Below are 15,190 nucleotides of genomic sequence, written 5' to 3'. Positions count from 1 at the left end.
GAGTAAATCTGAATTTAATTGTTGAAAGTTGTAATATGCAATACGAGATATTTTCTGTGGTATGGAAAGCTTGTAATTCAGGATTCCACATTGTTCATCGTTATCATGTATCATGGTTAGCGACATGATATAGTAGGCGATTAGTTACACGTATTTACGCATTAATCGCTGTAAGACATTTGATACATATATTAATTTTTTACCCTATTTCGCTACCTTGTACTTCAGCCACAAACTGGTCCCATGAAGTTGATGAAGTATGTAATGGAAGAGAAGGACTGGAAGACACTTTCGTTAGAGCAGAACAATTTTCAACATAAGTTCACTATCTTTAATGGTACAAGTTCACTGTCGTTAACGGTACCATCTGAGATGATGTTAAATATTGCAACTCTCTCGACATATTGAAGTTTTATGCATCTCGCCTTTAATTCGAGTTTCGTGAAATTAATGAGATTCATATTGGTAGAAGTTGAATGGAGAACACGTAGGTTAAAAAAGGAAGATTTCATACGATATAATTCCATTTATCGAGACGGAAATTCAGTTACTGTCCGATCAACTGAATCTTTATCGACTGGATCCACGTATCGGAACACGAGCTTCTATTATGTAAACGAAAAATAATAACTAGCGAGGAACGTGACTGAGCTCGAGTTATATAAACTGTCTCCCAATAAGTTCAGATAAACGCAGTTCTACCGTGTTTATCGAATCTTAGAGCCACTATTCTTCCACTGGTCTGATCCATGTGGACATCAGAAGCCATTTTCTCAATATGAATCCAGAGCTCGAGAATAACGACCGCTAATGTTCACGAAGCTTCGTTATTTTCGCGAAATCGTACGCGTTGGAAAATAAACCGCCTCGAAATAGAGCGCTGTTTCTAGGGGATTGGCGCGAAATTTTTCTACCAACTTCAGCCAAAATTATCAAGTGGATCTACCCTTTTCGCTCTCGTTATACCTGTTCGATCTTTGGCCGGCTGGCTTATTTTTCGAGGTGCTAGGTCGTTATAGCCGTGTAATTACGGATCGATAGGATGGCGCGCGATCCTTGGTCCGCGCGAAATTGCAGGGTTCAAACGGAAAGGTACACGAGGAACGACTCGGCGGGTTTCACCGCGTCTCTCGGCAAGCTGTCGACAGGAGGTGTGGTGTCTTGGCTTAAGAGAATACTTTTATCGCAGCTAATGACGTACGATCCTCGTTCTACGCCGTCTGTTTTCTGACTCTCCGATCGCCCCCGCACACACTCGCGGAGGATCCGCAAAAATTCAATTAAGCCACCAAGCGTGAATATACCGATCCTCCCCCGAGTCTTACCAATTTAATTTGCCTCCACTTTGAAGGCGTTCGAGGCGACGAGCGAATTATTATTTATTATCTCCGTCGGTATAAATATGGTTGCGGTTATTGCTTGTTTCGCAGCATTGCTTTGATAGGGATGAGGGGAATCGAATCGATAGGGCGTGAGTGGAACAACGTGATTATGAAGGGACAGCGGCCGAAGAATGGATAATATCGGTTTATATGTATTTTTATCAAGTGGTTTCTCATCAAATGATATCAAATGATCGAATGGTTGAGTCATAAGTGATTACAACGCTCCAAGGTTTAAATTACGTTCAGATTAGAATTATCGATGACTAAAGCATGGAACTTGTATTATAACGCAAAGAAAATAAAAACTAACTCTTATCTGAAATTAAAAAATTTGCAAGAAACAATTGAATGAATTATATTTTAGTAATGTGAACTTAGAGAGTTTCTGTAATTTCCTTTAATAGCGAGTATGATGGTCGGTGTACGTGCTAACAGGTAACTTTCTAACGACAGTGATACACTTGTCAAATTTATCGACGTCAATTAACTTGTTTAGACAGGAAAAGTGCGTTAATTATTGACGTAAATATATGTAACAAATATTTTTCGACCACGTCCTGGTAAAGTATATCGATGCAGACGTTAAGACTAGGTTTCTTGTACATTCTTATCTCTAATTTGCAAGTTTTTAGGTAAATTTATCAAACAAGGTAATTACGTAAAACCATATATAGATCTAATGTTGAGGTATCGTATTTAGTGTTATTAAAGGAGAATTTTATCGATTATGAAAGTTTTATTCTATTTCGCGTGATATAAGCAGCAGACCGAAAGATCTATTATTTAGAATTTAGTGCGTTGGAAATTACACTGTTTCGTTTTTATAACATAAGATCGAAATGCTTCGGAAAAAATGCGTAAAGATCCGATATAGTCAAACAGAGAAGTTAATTAGTCGCTTTTCACTTATATAAACCAGTTCCTGTTAAAGCTAAGAAACGAACGACTGACACTTTCATTCAGCCTGATACCGACGACAACTTTGATTAAAATATATTTAAATTACTATGAAATCGCGTCACCTCCGATTTTATCAAATCGAATAAACGTAACAAAAAGCTGATTGAAAACTGAAGCTAGCAATTTTAGAATATTTTAATTTTCTCATTTTCTCATTATAAGTTTATTTGAATATTCAATAACATGTGACAACAACTAAATAGATTGTAATAGTTTAAATCATGTGCCATTCTTTATTATCAGATTATTTAAAATTACATAACAATCATCTTATATATACATATTTCTATCGAAGCAATCAAAATAACAAACGTTTCTCCAAATGTTCTCAATATAAAGAAAAAAAAGGTATCTTACTCGTATTTTTAACAAAAGATCCCAGGAAAGTTCAGGAAATGCTGCACTATAAATGAAACTTTCTATCACACTTAGTATCATTAATTAGTTACTATAAATAGTAAGAAATTCCTATATACTACGAGCAACTTCCATTTAAAATAAACGACACAGCGTGTCCATCGTTTTGATTGCTTTGGTATTTTCCTGGTGAAAAATGTTTCGCACGTTTAACATCTCGTTTTTCCTTTCAGCCGTAGTAGTGCGGTATTTGACGAGGCGATACATCGGCGAGTACAGCTCAACCAGCGGTAAGTCGCTCTTTTTTCCCTTTCTTCTTCGCTCTTTGCTCATCTTTCGTAACCGTTTTCTCGTTCTTGCCACGCGTTGTTCGAAAATCGAGCCATCGCCGGCTTTTCTCTCGTTACTTTCAACTCGACCGCACTTTGTAATATTCACCATCGCGGTTCAAGCATATGCAGGGATAACAGCTTGCCCGCACAGCTTTTTGCTCTTCCTTGGATCGGATGATTACTTTATTACACGTACTAACGTTACTTTGTGTTTCTGCTTTGCCAGACTACAGTCCGTCAATGCTCCGCTTTTTGTCGTGCTAATACGAGATTACGTTTTAATGGCACGGAACGTGGATCGTCTCCATTGGGAAAAATCACTGTAGAAGGATCTTTGCAATTGTACCGTCGATTTGAAGGAAGGTATATTGGAAGCATTTTTTCCGATATATTAATAATACAATGTAACATCTCAATGATGGAATTTTAATGAAATTTGGAGCGTACAGTCGTAAATAAAATTACGATAAGATGTCGAGTTTTATTGGTAATTTTCAATCATATTTTCGATCATGGTAAGATAGTTTTCGAATGGAGAAAGTTAATTGAATATTTGGTAATATTTTTTATTTTTTCCATTCTTGTAATTTCCTGTATTAAAAATCTTTAAATCGATTATTAGCGCTTTCCTATCATATTCGAGTTGTCATCGATTTCGTCGAACTTTTCACACGTATCAACTCTCACCTAGCGGATGTTAGGTAATTTTGATTCGTAACTGGTCATAGGATCGCTTTCTATCGCCCTAACATTGATAGTAATATCAAGCAATTATACACTCCAAAACAATTCACTATGCTTGTCAACTACCAATTAATATTTATAATACTCCATTTTTAAAAGACATTTGTACCATTGTTTTCTCTAATTCTAATTCTCTAAATTTTAATTCCATTCTCTTTCTTACATAGTTGGCTTTTAGCAAAGTCTATCTCAGATAATCGTACGACAGATGTTAAAAAATCTTCTCGTTGTAAACTCCAACTCTTCCGAGAATTCGTAACAAAGTGGAATCTGAATCGTATGATCGAGAGATGGCGAGATTATACCTGCTTCTTTTTCACAGCTCGGTTCAGGGAGCGATCATTGCTGGCCGTGAGTACAAATTGAACGATCGTGAAAACGGCTCCGGATAGCATGGAACAACTTCTTCCCCGTAGTAGAGTATCGAATTCTCGGAATGCGGACCGTCGTATAAACGTGATTATCTTAGACTCCTTACTGCGAGTTCCAGTTCCCCTTTAAGCTATGCATACCGAGAGTCGTGCCGGGACAACGACAAGATTTTCAGCAAGATTCGTTCCCTTGCATTTTTACTCTCGTGCATACCTTCTCGTTTTTTCGTCCAAGTAGTTTTTAAATCCCTCAGAATGAGAGATTTTAAACGCGTTATGGGAGTACAAGAGATCCGTAAAGTCGTAACTTATTTCGTACAACGTGTACCTTGATTTCGTTGACTAAACCCTAACATATTTCTGTTTAACATTTTGAAAGTGATTCATTTACAATGAAAAATCGAAATTACGAAGGATTTCGACATGGCATGTGTTCATTTCTTAGCAGTTACTAAGCAGTTACTAATTTAGGGATTAATGTTGCCGAATGATTGTGATTCTGATTGTGAGGTTGAATGGATTTGTAATGATGAGAGAAACATATGTAATTTCATTGAAGCTGTTACGTGATGTATAAAGTAGATGTAATTTTCTTAGTGGACGAGTTGTGCAGAGATAGGACAGACGACAAGGATAAATTGGGATTACGTTCTTGAGCTTGCGATAACTAGGAACACAGCTTATAAAACAAGTAGGTAATTTTACACAGGATGAGTACCATAAGTTACACAGTACTAGTTCCTCATTAGATACTCGACGAACCTACGTTTTTTTATCAAAAAATAGCGCAACATTCTGAAAAAGTTCAAATCTACGGAGAAAACTAAAAGCATGATCAGTCTATATTAATTTTTTCAAATCTACTTTCCGTACGCGTACAACTTAATGCAAATCGAAATTTAAGCTAAATCTCCATTAAGTTACAATCTCTTGTTTACGATTTTCCAAACCTTTTTTCCGAAACCGATAAAACATAATCCATATCAAAAACTACATGATTACTTGTAACTAAATACTTTTCGAGGTCACTCAATATGCGAGGGTTAATTTAATACTTGGCCGATGTTTTCGATATTCTGTGATCTCTTGCACTGGCAGACGAATTATCCCGGGCAGTAAGTTCACAAAATCAGAATCTTTTACCTGCGATCTTTGAATCCTAGGCCCATGAACCCATAGTAAATCGCCCATAGCCATGAATGTTATCCGTAGCGTGTATTATTTCAATCAGTGGCCGGCGAATCTCGCCGGTGTGCGGTAGAGAATTTAATTTCCCCGTGGCGGTGCGCCGTGTCATTCACATCTCCGGACAGCACAATGGCCCATTTAATAGATCGCTTTTGTTAATCGCGCTACTAGAGGCGCGCCGCCATTCGCGTCCCTCGAAAACAACTTGCATGGGGTTATGTGAGGATTTTCGTATTGCGTAGCTGCAATCTACGTAGTGATACACGTTCAACAACCACTTTCATCATTCGGACACGAATCGTCTCGCGGACCGTGAGAATCGAGAAAACGAAAAGCGCAGCCCTGTAATCTCGGTACGTTCGATTATAACCCCGTGCTCGATGAATTCGCGCTAGCAGTTACGTACAGAAATTTCGAAAACAATGCATTCCAACGTGTATCGTAACGTCAATCTTTTCGGCTGACTCGCGTTACCGCTGCCGTAAGTAGAAGTTTCCTGCAAGTGTCAGACATACTGCTGGCTGTAAGTATCAGGACTACTGTTGTAATTTTTAGCTATTTCGTTACGAATCTGTTATTTCATTCGCATAACACGTGGCTTATAGCGTCAAATATCAAGTAAAGTAGAAATTTGCTATTGTTTTATTGTTATTTCGTCTCCGTCCATCATTTCGTATCTCTGATATGCGTTTTATATCATAAAATATCAAGTAAAGTAAAATTTTATGGTGTCTTCCGATAAATGTAACTAGTTAATATCCGAATACTTATGGTTTTATGGTATACTCAGTATAGTGTCTTCAGTTGGACACAGCGTTCACACGCAAGGATTTCCCATATCGACATCACACCTGTATCGCCATGTACACGAAGAAGCGCGCTTTAAAACAATTATCAGCTGTCGTATTCGCGTCAGCCGGTAATAGGGAATCCCACGTTCACCTGGTGATGACCGATGCACACGTTTGCGCGTATAATAGGCCATGATTTACAATGGCTGGTGAAACAGAAAGAGAGAAAGACATCCAGGTCTCCGACTTAGTCTCGGTTTTCACTTGGCTAAATAATAGAGATCGCTCGATTTCACCTTCTTGCTTTCTGACGAATGTATTACGTTAAGTCTTGCCTACCTGTTCGCCGGCACAATCAATTTACGATTCTCCCGCCGCGACGTAGATCTCGCGTATACACACACATATATATACAGAGAAGCCTCTCATGCAGCTTTCCTCAGAGGTTGTTTAAGCTAATTTCCTCGACTCTCGCGACCGCCTTTGACGAACAGTTTCCTGTTCGTGTTTTCGATTCTCCTCAGAGATCTGGCAGCGTCGTTAATGGCGTCGCGTGATCGTTTCGTTTAATTGAATTTTGTCGCGGTTGTTTCCATCGAAGATTTCATGAAACGCTTCTTCGCAATTTAAGATTAGGAGGTATCCTCGTGGTCTGTTCTCGCGATTCGAGTATATTTCTTCCCTTTTTTTCTTCTCTTTTTTGTGAGATTTAACTACGAGTATAGAAAGAACGCAGAACATCGATGTAAGGCGTTAATTAAAGGATAAATTTAATTCACGATTCTAAAGCATAATTATGAAAGATATAGAAAGGATCTTAGTAATTGCGATGCAGTAACGTGCTCTAATTATACGTGAGAAACTTGCGAAAGTGGAACAAAGGAAATTTGTTCAATTTGTCAAAATAGCAATTAGATAATATCTCACATGTATATTTCATCGGACGTAACTTTACGAAAAATGATCGAAATCGAACTCGAACGATTGAACTCTTTCCCTTCTTAAATGTAATCTCAACGGCAAGAACACAGCCCAGAAATACGATGGCGCCTAGCTACGATAGCGAGTCGATCTCTCGAGGGCGTATTCCGGCGTCGGTTACAGAAATACGCGCAACGAGAAGGAAAGACAAGACGTGGACGCGGCAGGAGTGGAGGGCGGAGATTTAAACACTCGATATGAAATAGAGCCTATGGGGAGGATCGAGAAGAGAATGCAGATCTCTCTCATAACTCATGCAGGCTATCTTGCTATAATAATTGCCGTGCAGCCGTGTGCGAGAGACGCCACGGATATCCGCCCGCGGAAAAATCCAAGCAGGTGTGTCCCATCGTCGCGATAGCTTTTCCTTGCCCTAGAGATCCGGATAAAGCTACTTTAATTAATGTGGCGCGTTTGTCTGGCTGACCATTTGGACTAGTTCGTCGACGATCGTAAAACAGCGTGAAATTTTTCTACGCGTCCAGGCTATTTCGAGTAATAGCTGTAACCGTTAGACGAATTGCGGAAATATATGCTACGCTGGTCCATTGCTTTCAGAACAGCAACTGTTAATGATACGTGTGTTACGTTAAGAGATGAATGCTGTTCAGAGAGGATTCAAGATTGAATAATATAATTTTGAATATTAATTATTAACCTTAGCTCGAGTGTCAACAAATTCGGTCTTTGCATAGCGAATCTAATTAATTGTTGCAAATGGATCAAGACCTTCCCCTGGAATCTTTGAACCGCAGTTCAAGTTCAATGGTGCTCGATTATTTTCGCTCGACGTTTTGCTTCTTCCTCTTCTTTCTTTGCTTCTTTTAACCAGAATTTCACGTTAAACGATGTTACGTGGAAAATCGCGAAGCCAGCGTGTCCGCACTAAGCAGGCGCCCTTTTCGGGCATTGCACGTAGATTTCGTTGGAACTTGACTGGGTCACGTGGGTGGTAGTTGTTTGGAGGAGGAAGAGTTGATCCAGTACGAGTCTGTTGAGGAAACAGCTTGTTCCGGTGAATGGAGTGTACGTGCTTGGAGCAAGGTCTGCCGGATTTCGATTTGTTTTCCTTTTTTTCATGAACGTATACGGGTGGTAGAAAATGGAGAAATATTTATGTGGACGGTGAATGATTTATGAAATAGTAATAAAGATCGTGTTCCCTTTGCCGATGATTTAATAGCTGCGAGTGTGTGGTTATGCAACGTGGTTATCTAACTCCTAGGTTTCGAGGGGCGATTCCTTCTTTTTTCTACGTGAGATGCAGTATTATCGTGCGAAACGTAATTAATAGGCGGTGTGATAAGAAAATATACGTGGAAGGTAAGATACAATGACCTTTTCGCCATGAAAGAACACAGAAATAAATTCCATATAAAATATCGTATAAAATGTTGTAAGTGGTAAAACAATTTATTTTAACATTTCGGACTTTCTATCATAACGTAGATTCTATCTCAAGTTATAACCGTAAGTGCCAATTACGCAATAGTTAAAAAAGATAGGTTTCTAGCGCGCATTTTTTTGCCATTTACTATTTTACATTTATAAAGATTCCAAACGCTGAAAGAACGCAGTTCAAACCGTAAGTAATATAAATTCCAAAATTAATGGAAATCTCTTTTCCGTCTATTGGGAATCTTCGTTTTTTCCTTTGTAAATATACGCGTAAAATTTTTAGGGAAATTTAGAGGCTGATCATTCCTGTGATCTATTCCTTATTCTTTATTCCTGAATAAAATCGTAGAAAAATTACTATATATGAAAGTTCGCATCAATACGTAATGTACCTTCTCGTAAAATCTCCAACGATCCATTTAAAAATCGTCGACAGGAAGCACGACCGTAAAGCTCGACTTCCGCTCCGCGATTTTCTTTGTGGCAGGTGATTACGATCGCGACGTTAACTTTTACGAACTTTTATCGCGAAGGAAATCTCGAGCGAACCTCGCGGACGATTGAGATATAACGACATCCTGCAGGTCTCTTGGCTAACTACACGCGTCCTGGCTTTTCTCCTCTCGTTCTATGGGCGCGTGGTCTCTGACAATACGAAACGCGGTTGCAAGAGCGGCATGTTTCTTCGGAACAATATTACGAGCGTCGGTTCTCGTTCGTTTTTCACGGAACGGAAGGCCGCGAACGGGCGTAGATAGTGTTTAACGCCGTTCTCGGTCAATGTTCAAGAGCTGTAATTAGAAGGCTTGATGGATGGTGCTAGACAAGAAAGTGGATGAAAGTCCTGTCCCGTCGACGATCTATGCGTTCTTGAATACCAGTCGAAACAGTTATCTCCGCGAATCTAGCTTCGGGAACAATATTCGATAAATCTTGCAAAGATTTCGAAGGAAGTGGAGTGCGTTAATAGCCGGGTAGTTCGATGTTGACGATTTTTCCATACTTTCTTTTCATTTTTTACGATGGTTTCTAGCAGTTACACAGGGTGGTTCGTTAGAGATATATGCTGTCTTAACTCTGTAAGTTTTAGATCATATCGTAGTTGTTCCTTGTAACAGTTTCCAGTTCGAATACTTAAAAATTGCTCGTACAACAGGGTTTTAAGTATAAGTACGTATACTATTATTATAACATTACATGATATAATACAGTATGATATAGTGTTAATATGTTAATAATTTTCTTATATAAAATTATAAAAATGCGTGTTGGTAAAAGTTCATAACGTAGCACCTTTTTTAAATAAAATATACATAAAACAGTGGAGTATTCAAGTTCGAAAGCTAGTCAAAATTATGTTCTTTGTTTTATTCAAGCAAAATGTATTCAGAAATTATATGAAGCGATTACCGTGAAATAAGTATGCAGAAAGATATAAAGGAACCAAATATTTGATTCATAAATCGTTATAGCGACAATTTCTCAGTCTGATTCTTCGACATGCTTCTTTCTCTATTTCTATCTTCGTTCGTTTCACCTTTCTGAATAATCAGTAATAGACGCTACGTATGCTCGAAAATTATTCAGCTTTAATTCGAAGAACCAGGTTAAGGAAGTATCGGTGTTATTTCTTTTTCACGTAATAAGACGTCTACGGAAAAAAGCCAGATTTACGCAGTCCGCCCTATCTTCCTCGATGCTTCAGCAGTCGATAAATCTTTGAAATTCTTTCACGATCGAACCGTATTTCAAGCGTCGACATAACCGCGGATTATATACCGTAAGGATCTCAGGAAGAGATCAAACGAGTCGCTAGGCTCGATCGAAAAGCGCCAACAGTTTATAAAACCGAAATTTACGATTCCGCGTTACTCGTTAATCGGGCCGGAATTATTCCGTCCAGCTGGAAGATATATCGCTGGAAAAACACCGCGTTCTTAACCGATTAACTACATATATCACGAAATTACTCTGCTGGAACTGATTGATCAACCGGATTAGAGAAACTCGAGTGTCGCCGTAGGCCTCTAATGTCGCATGTCCCATGACACCGTTCTGGACCCTCGTTTAGAACCATCCAACCACCTCTTTTAAGTCTATAACGTCCAGTTTTCTCATCCCTTCTTCGTGATACGGTCACTGACAATGTGAATCGATCGATTTACGATATTCAGTGAACTGTTCCGTAGATAATACACGTGATGACGTCGATTAGCGAGAGAGAAGAAACTTCATTGACTCGTGATTACGGGTATTTACCCTTTCGTTTCTACGAACGCTTCAGCGAGTTAAGAAAAATTCTGTTTTCTTGGCTTATAAAGGCACAAGGTTACGAGCGAAAGTATCGCGCGGACGGGTAGAAGTTGACTTTTCACGTAAAAATAGATCCGATATCTAGAACGCGATTGAAACATTTTCCACCCAATGTATATATATTATTTGTGTTCTTTTTGAATCGTAAAAAATACAACTGAAATCTGTATGTAATTGATTCGATGGTAAAAATAGAATAGAATAACTTGAAACTACGATAGTCGAACTGTCAATGTACACGATATATTTCACCGTTTATCACGCCGATAATATCGACTTGAATAAGCTACTTCGAATGTGGGTCGCTTAAGAGTGGAGTTTAGCGAATTACGAGAAAAATTGTTTACGAGGAGAGTGCAAAATTCTCGAGTTACTTATTTATAAAGACACTTATAGCTGGTTAACTTGATCCAAAGAATTCTAGCCTTACGTTATCTAAATTTTGTAGGAAATTCTAACATATAGATGCGTCAGGCACGTTATCAATATCGATATGCATTAATGGGGTATTCCAGTCTACAAATTTGAAAAAATCGAAAATCTTTTTTTTCATATTTCCGAAGTTTAGATATTCAAGAATATGCCCTTAAAGGAATTTTTCAAAGTTACAGCCATTTCTGTGACGCGGCATCTGCTCCGATCCGACCGGGACAAATGAACACTAGAAGGTAGACTCTGCCCGAGTACCTACGTATGATTGCTCTCATAAAATCTTTATAGTATTTTATCCCTTTTTAATGTATTTTTAATTCTATAATTCAAATAATTGGAACGACGTTTGAGTTCTGAAACATAAAATAGCTACGAATCGTTAAATTCGTTGATATGGACTTTTGCTCCGCAGGAACGCGGGCAATTCAAATTTCCACTTTCCTCGCAGTATAAGTATAAAAGTAAAGTATAAAAACTAATTTACATAAAAAGAGTGAAAATTTAATAAATTTTACGGTGGAAAGACGGGTAATCGGTGTTAAATGAAACCAGGAAGCGGATAATCTGACGCGTACCGATCCAGGGAGGGATAATCGCTTAATCGACCCTTAAAGCCGAGTACGGATGACGTTGTCAGCGACGAGCCAATGCCCCGTGTATGGTCGATAGATGAAAAACTGGAACGAAACCAGGGACAGTATACAGGGCAATTATTCCATGCTCCAGATAGAGCGCGACCATGAGAGGGTCGTAGCTGTAAACCGGACAGGAAATGTTTATGGTGTTATTTAACCTGTAATGTAACTACAGGTTAGCTACGAACCCAATAGTAGCGTTTATTTCTTTCAAAATATATTTTTATGATGGTAATTAAATTTTCTTAATATCATAGGAAAGAATAGTAACTAAATAGGCAGCCAAATTTTTTATTTTGTTTGCTGTTCGTCCAATTCTGTTTTACAGTAAATATATACCTGCGTGATAATAAATTTTCGTGTTTTTTGTTAAATAAAACATTGTTAGTTTTACGAGTATTCACTTCGAGCTTCTTTTGTTAGAATATTGAACTTAGGACAATCTTCTGATAATAATATGTAGATTCCTTTTTACGTTCAAGGACACGAACGAATCTTTTCTTCCATCGAAATTTTCATCAGTCTCTGTTACAAAGATATTCGCCAAATTCCACCAGTTGGCAAGTGAAAGAATAACAGCAAATCGAATCAATGTTACGTAATTACACATCCCACGGAAGTTATATAAAATGTCCAATAATTACGTATGTCACTGCTACAAAGAAAACTTGCCTACTTGCCCGGGGAAAATTCGCTCCTTGCAATAACTAATGAAATAGAAAGCCGAGTTTTCTCCTCTCCTGCAGAAATCCCGCGAATTTTTCGATCGATCGCGCGAGGTCGAGCTTTATCCGGATTGCACTCGCGATTGATTACCCGTTCTCCGACAGAACAATCTGCATGGATAGAAAGTAATGGTCAATCGAATATACACAGGCACGAATTAAATTCGATTCCTCCTCGAAGAGTAGGAACGAGGTCGACGATTCTTATTGGCAATAAGTTCGATAGGTAATGACAAGAGATATCGTTTCTTCATGATCACGAGCAATAATCGATACTTTTCGTTTGTAGCTGCGAGGGAGCCGCGTGTACGCTACGTGATCGTTTCGATTTTTCGATTAACAATGCAAATCCGTTTCACCGACGCTCATATTGCGTGGAATAATTCTGGATGATGAATTAGAAAGTCAGCCACGGCAAGTGTACCGTGTGTCGTCGTCTAGGTTTCGTGGATGGGAACGTCTCGTTCGTGGTCCAAGAATTGGACTCGGCAAAGATTAGATCGTGCATCGCGAACGATCCATAGATCACTCGTGTTCGATCGGTGGGTCACGTAGTATTGTACGTAAGTAGATATGGATTTCGAGAAAAATTATTCTTTCGTTTTATTAGGTCAATTGCTCGATATACAATTTGTTTTGATTAATAAAATACATTTATTTAATATTTCTTTCTTTCATTTACTATGTATCTGTATATAGACAGTTTATTTCAATATGTATAGTCTCTATAGAACGAGTTTTCCGAAACGAATTTTCCAAAATAGTGAAATGGTATAAAATTGTTCTGTAGAAAACACACTGCAATGCTTATACATAATGTGTCGTAATGTATAAGCGATGTATTGAAACTTCTATGTACTCGAAATTCATTCCTCGTATCATTCATACATAATTCATTACTACGTCGTTGAATATTCATTACAGTCAAACCCAAACAAATCTAACCTGCATTTATTACCTCGATACGAGACTCTCATGTAATAGACAGAAAAATGATAGATAAATATCTGTGGCTATTAAACAATTTAGAAATTAATCTGATTAATGGCAAATTAATTAAAATACACTCTTTGCTTATATTTTAGCTTGTTTCTTTATCTACTTCATCATCTATCTCTTTTTATATTTTTCATAAATATATATGAGATAAATTTAGAAATATAACGTTTCACATTATTACAAAAATCCTTAGAATTTCTATAGAATTTTCATCAACGAATATTAATTTTGTTCCAAAAAGACGTATACCCTACGTATACCCTACGTATACCCTAAAAGCTTTTCTTACTGAATTATGTAAGTTAATTGGCCATTTAATGAAACTTATTACGATCTGTACGAGACCCATTTCATACGAACTTTTATGAAGTTTCTTAAAATTAGAAATTATCACACGTAAAAAATACTGCACTTAAAATTATAATCAAAAGATCACGAACAAAAACTATTACATTCTTTTTCAAATATTAGATCCAATTTACAAAGATAATCTCTTATATCACCGCAAATATTCCTCTTATTTCTCTCCTCGTACAGAAACAATTTTACTATCTAACGAGCCTAACAAGCACGTAATTTTCCACGCAAAGACTAGCTGGAACACCAACAATGAAACGGCTAAAGAGAAGCCTGATAAGCCTCGACTCCGGTGAAACTGATAATACGCACCGTCTGGTGCCGGCAATTCGCTACGTTTCACCCGATAGACGCGGAAGACGCGATTGGCAGACACGAAATTAAGTTTCTATTAAAGCCTGGCGATTTTTTTTCGTCGCGTCATCACCCACACGCGGCGCCCTCGAGGAAATAATCGACTGACCCACGCGCGGCTTTCACCGTTCGAGGGCGTTTCTTCGGAAAAGTGATCCTCAAGCGTGCACGAACGAAAGTGCACGCGAAAGGGACCGCGGGAATCACCAGGCGTATTTTCGATTCGTCTCACGCGTGACGCGCGCCCGCGCCAGGAGAAAATCTACGATCGCACGCGACTACCGGCCGATTCGATCGCCGGATGCGATTTTTCCGCGGATAAAAGAATCTTTGTATGTTATCCAATCGATCGTGGGATTTTTGTGGCAAGTAGAGTGGACATCTTTATGCAGATCTAGATTTTTATGAGCGGACCGAGGATATTTATGCATATTTTTATTCATGTTTATCATTCTGTTCATTTACGTATTTATTATTTTTATCCATATCTTTGTGAAGATAAATAAAAATAGAATTTAGGTAGGAGATCGTTTCTCTTATTATATATTAAATACTATAACAAGCATTATACTTTGGGTATTTTAGATGTCTTTACATGCATTTTTGAGGTTGAAAAATTTTTTTATAACATTTATACAGGTTGTAACAGAACACGCGAGACCCACTTCGGGTCTGAACTGACTGTGCAACTTAAAAATAATGAGAGAAGTACATACAGATATACATTGATTTTGTCTTATCTAATTATCTGCACGGAAGATGCTAAAAATGATAGATAAATATCTGTGGCTATTAAACAATTTAGAAATTAATCTGATTAATGGCAAATTAATTAAAATACACTTGCGGATTAAGGAGAGTCTGTAGA

The 15,190-nt window shown here is 38.0% G+C and overlaps 1 protein-coding gene across 3 annotated transcripts in view; it reads left to right on the top strand.

Annotated features, from left to right (window-relative positions):
* Nucleotides 1-15,190, top strand: part of LOC100646606 (ras-related and estrogen-regulated growth inhibitor) — an 85,697-nt gene that overhangs the window by 13,513 nt on the left and 56,994 nt on the right. For 2 of the 3 annotated variants that reach the window (XM_003401380.4, XM_020866796.2), the window contains one exon: nt 2,936-2,992. The exons of the other annotated variant lie outside the window; for it this stretch is intronic. In XM_003401380.4, coding sequence (XP_003401428.1) covers nt 2,936-2,992 — 57 coding nt within the window. The remainder of the gene's footprint in view (nt 1-2,935; nt 2,993-15,190) is intronic. 3 annotated transcript variants of the gene reach the window in all.

Source organism: Bombus terrestris, chromosome 15, assembly GCF_910591885.1.
Source record: "Bombus terrestris chromosome 15, iyBomTerr1.2, whole genome shotgun sequence".
Classification (NCBI taxonomy): Eukaryota; Metazoa; Arthropoda; class Insecta; order Hymenoptera; family Apidae; genus Bombus; species Bombus terrestris.
Note: the sequence above shows the minus strand (reverse complement) of the source record. Positions and strands in the feature narration are given on the sequence as shown.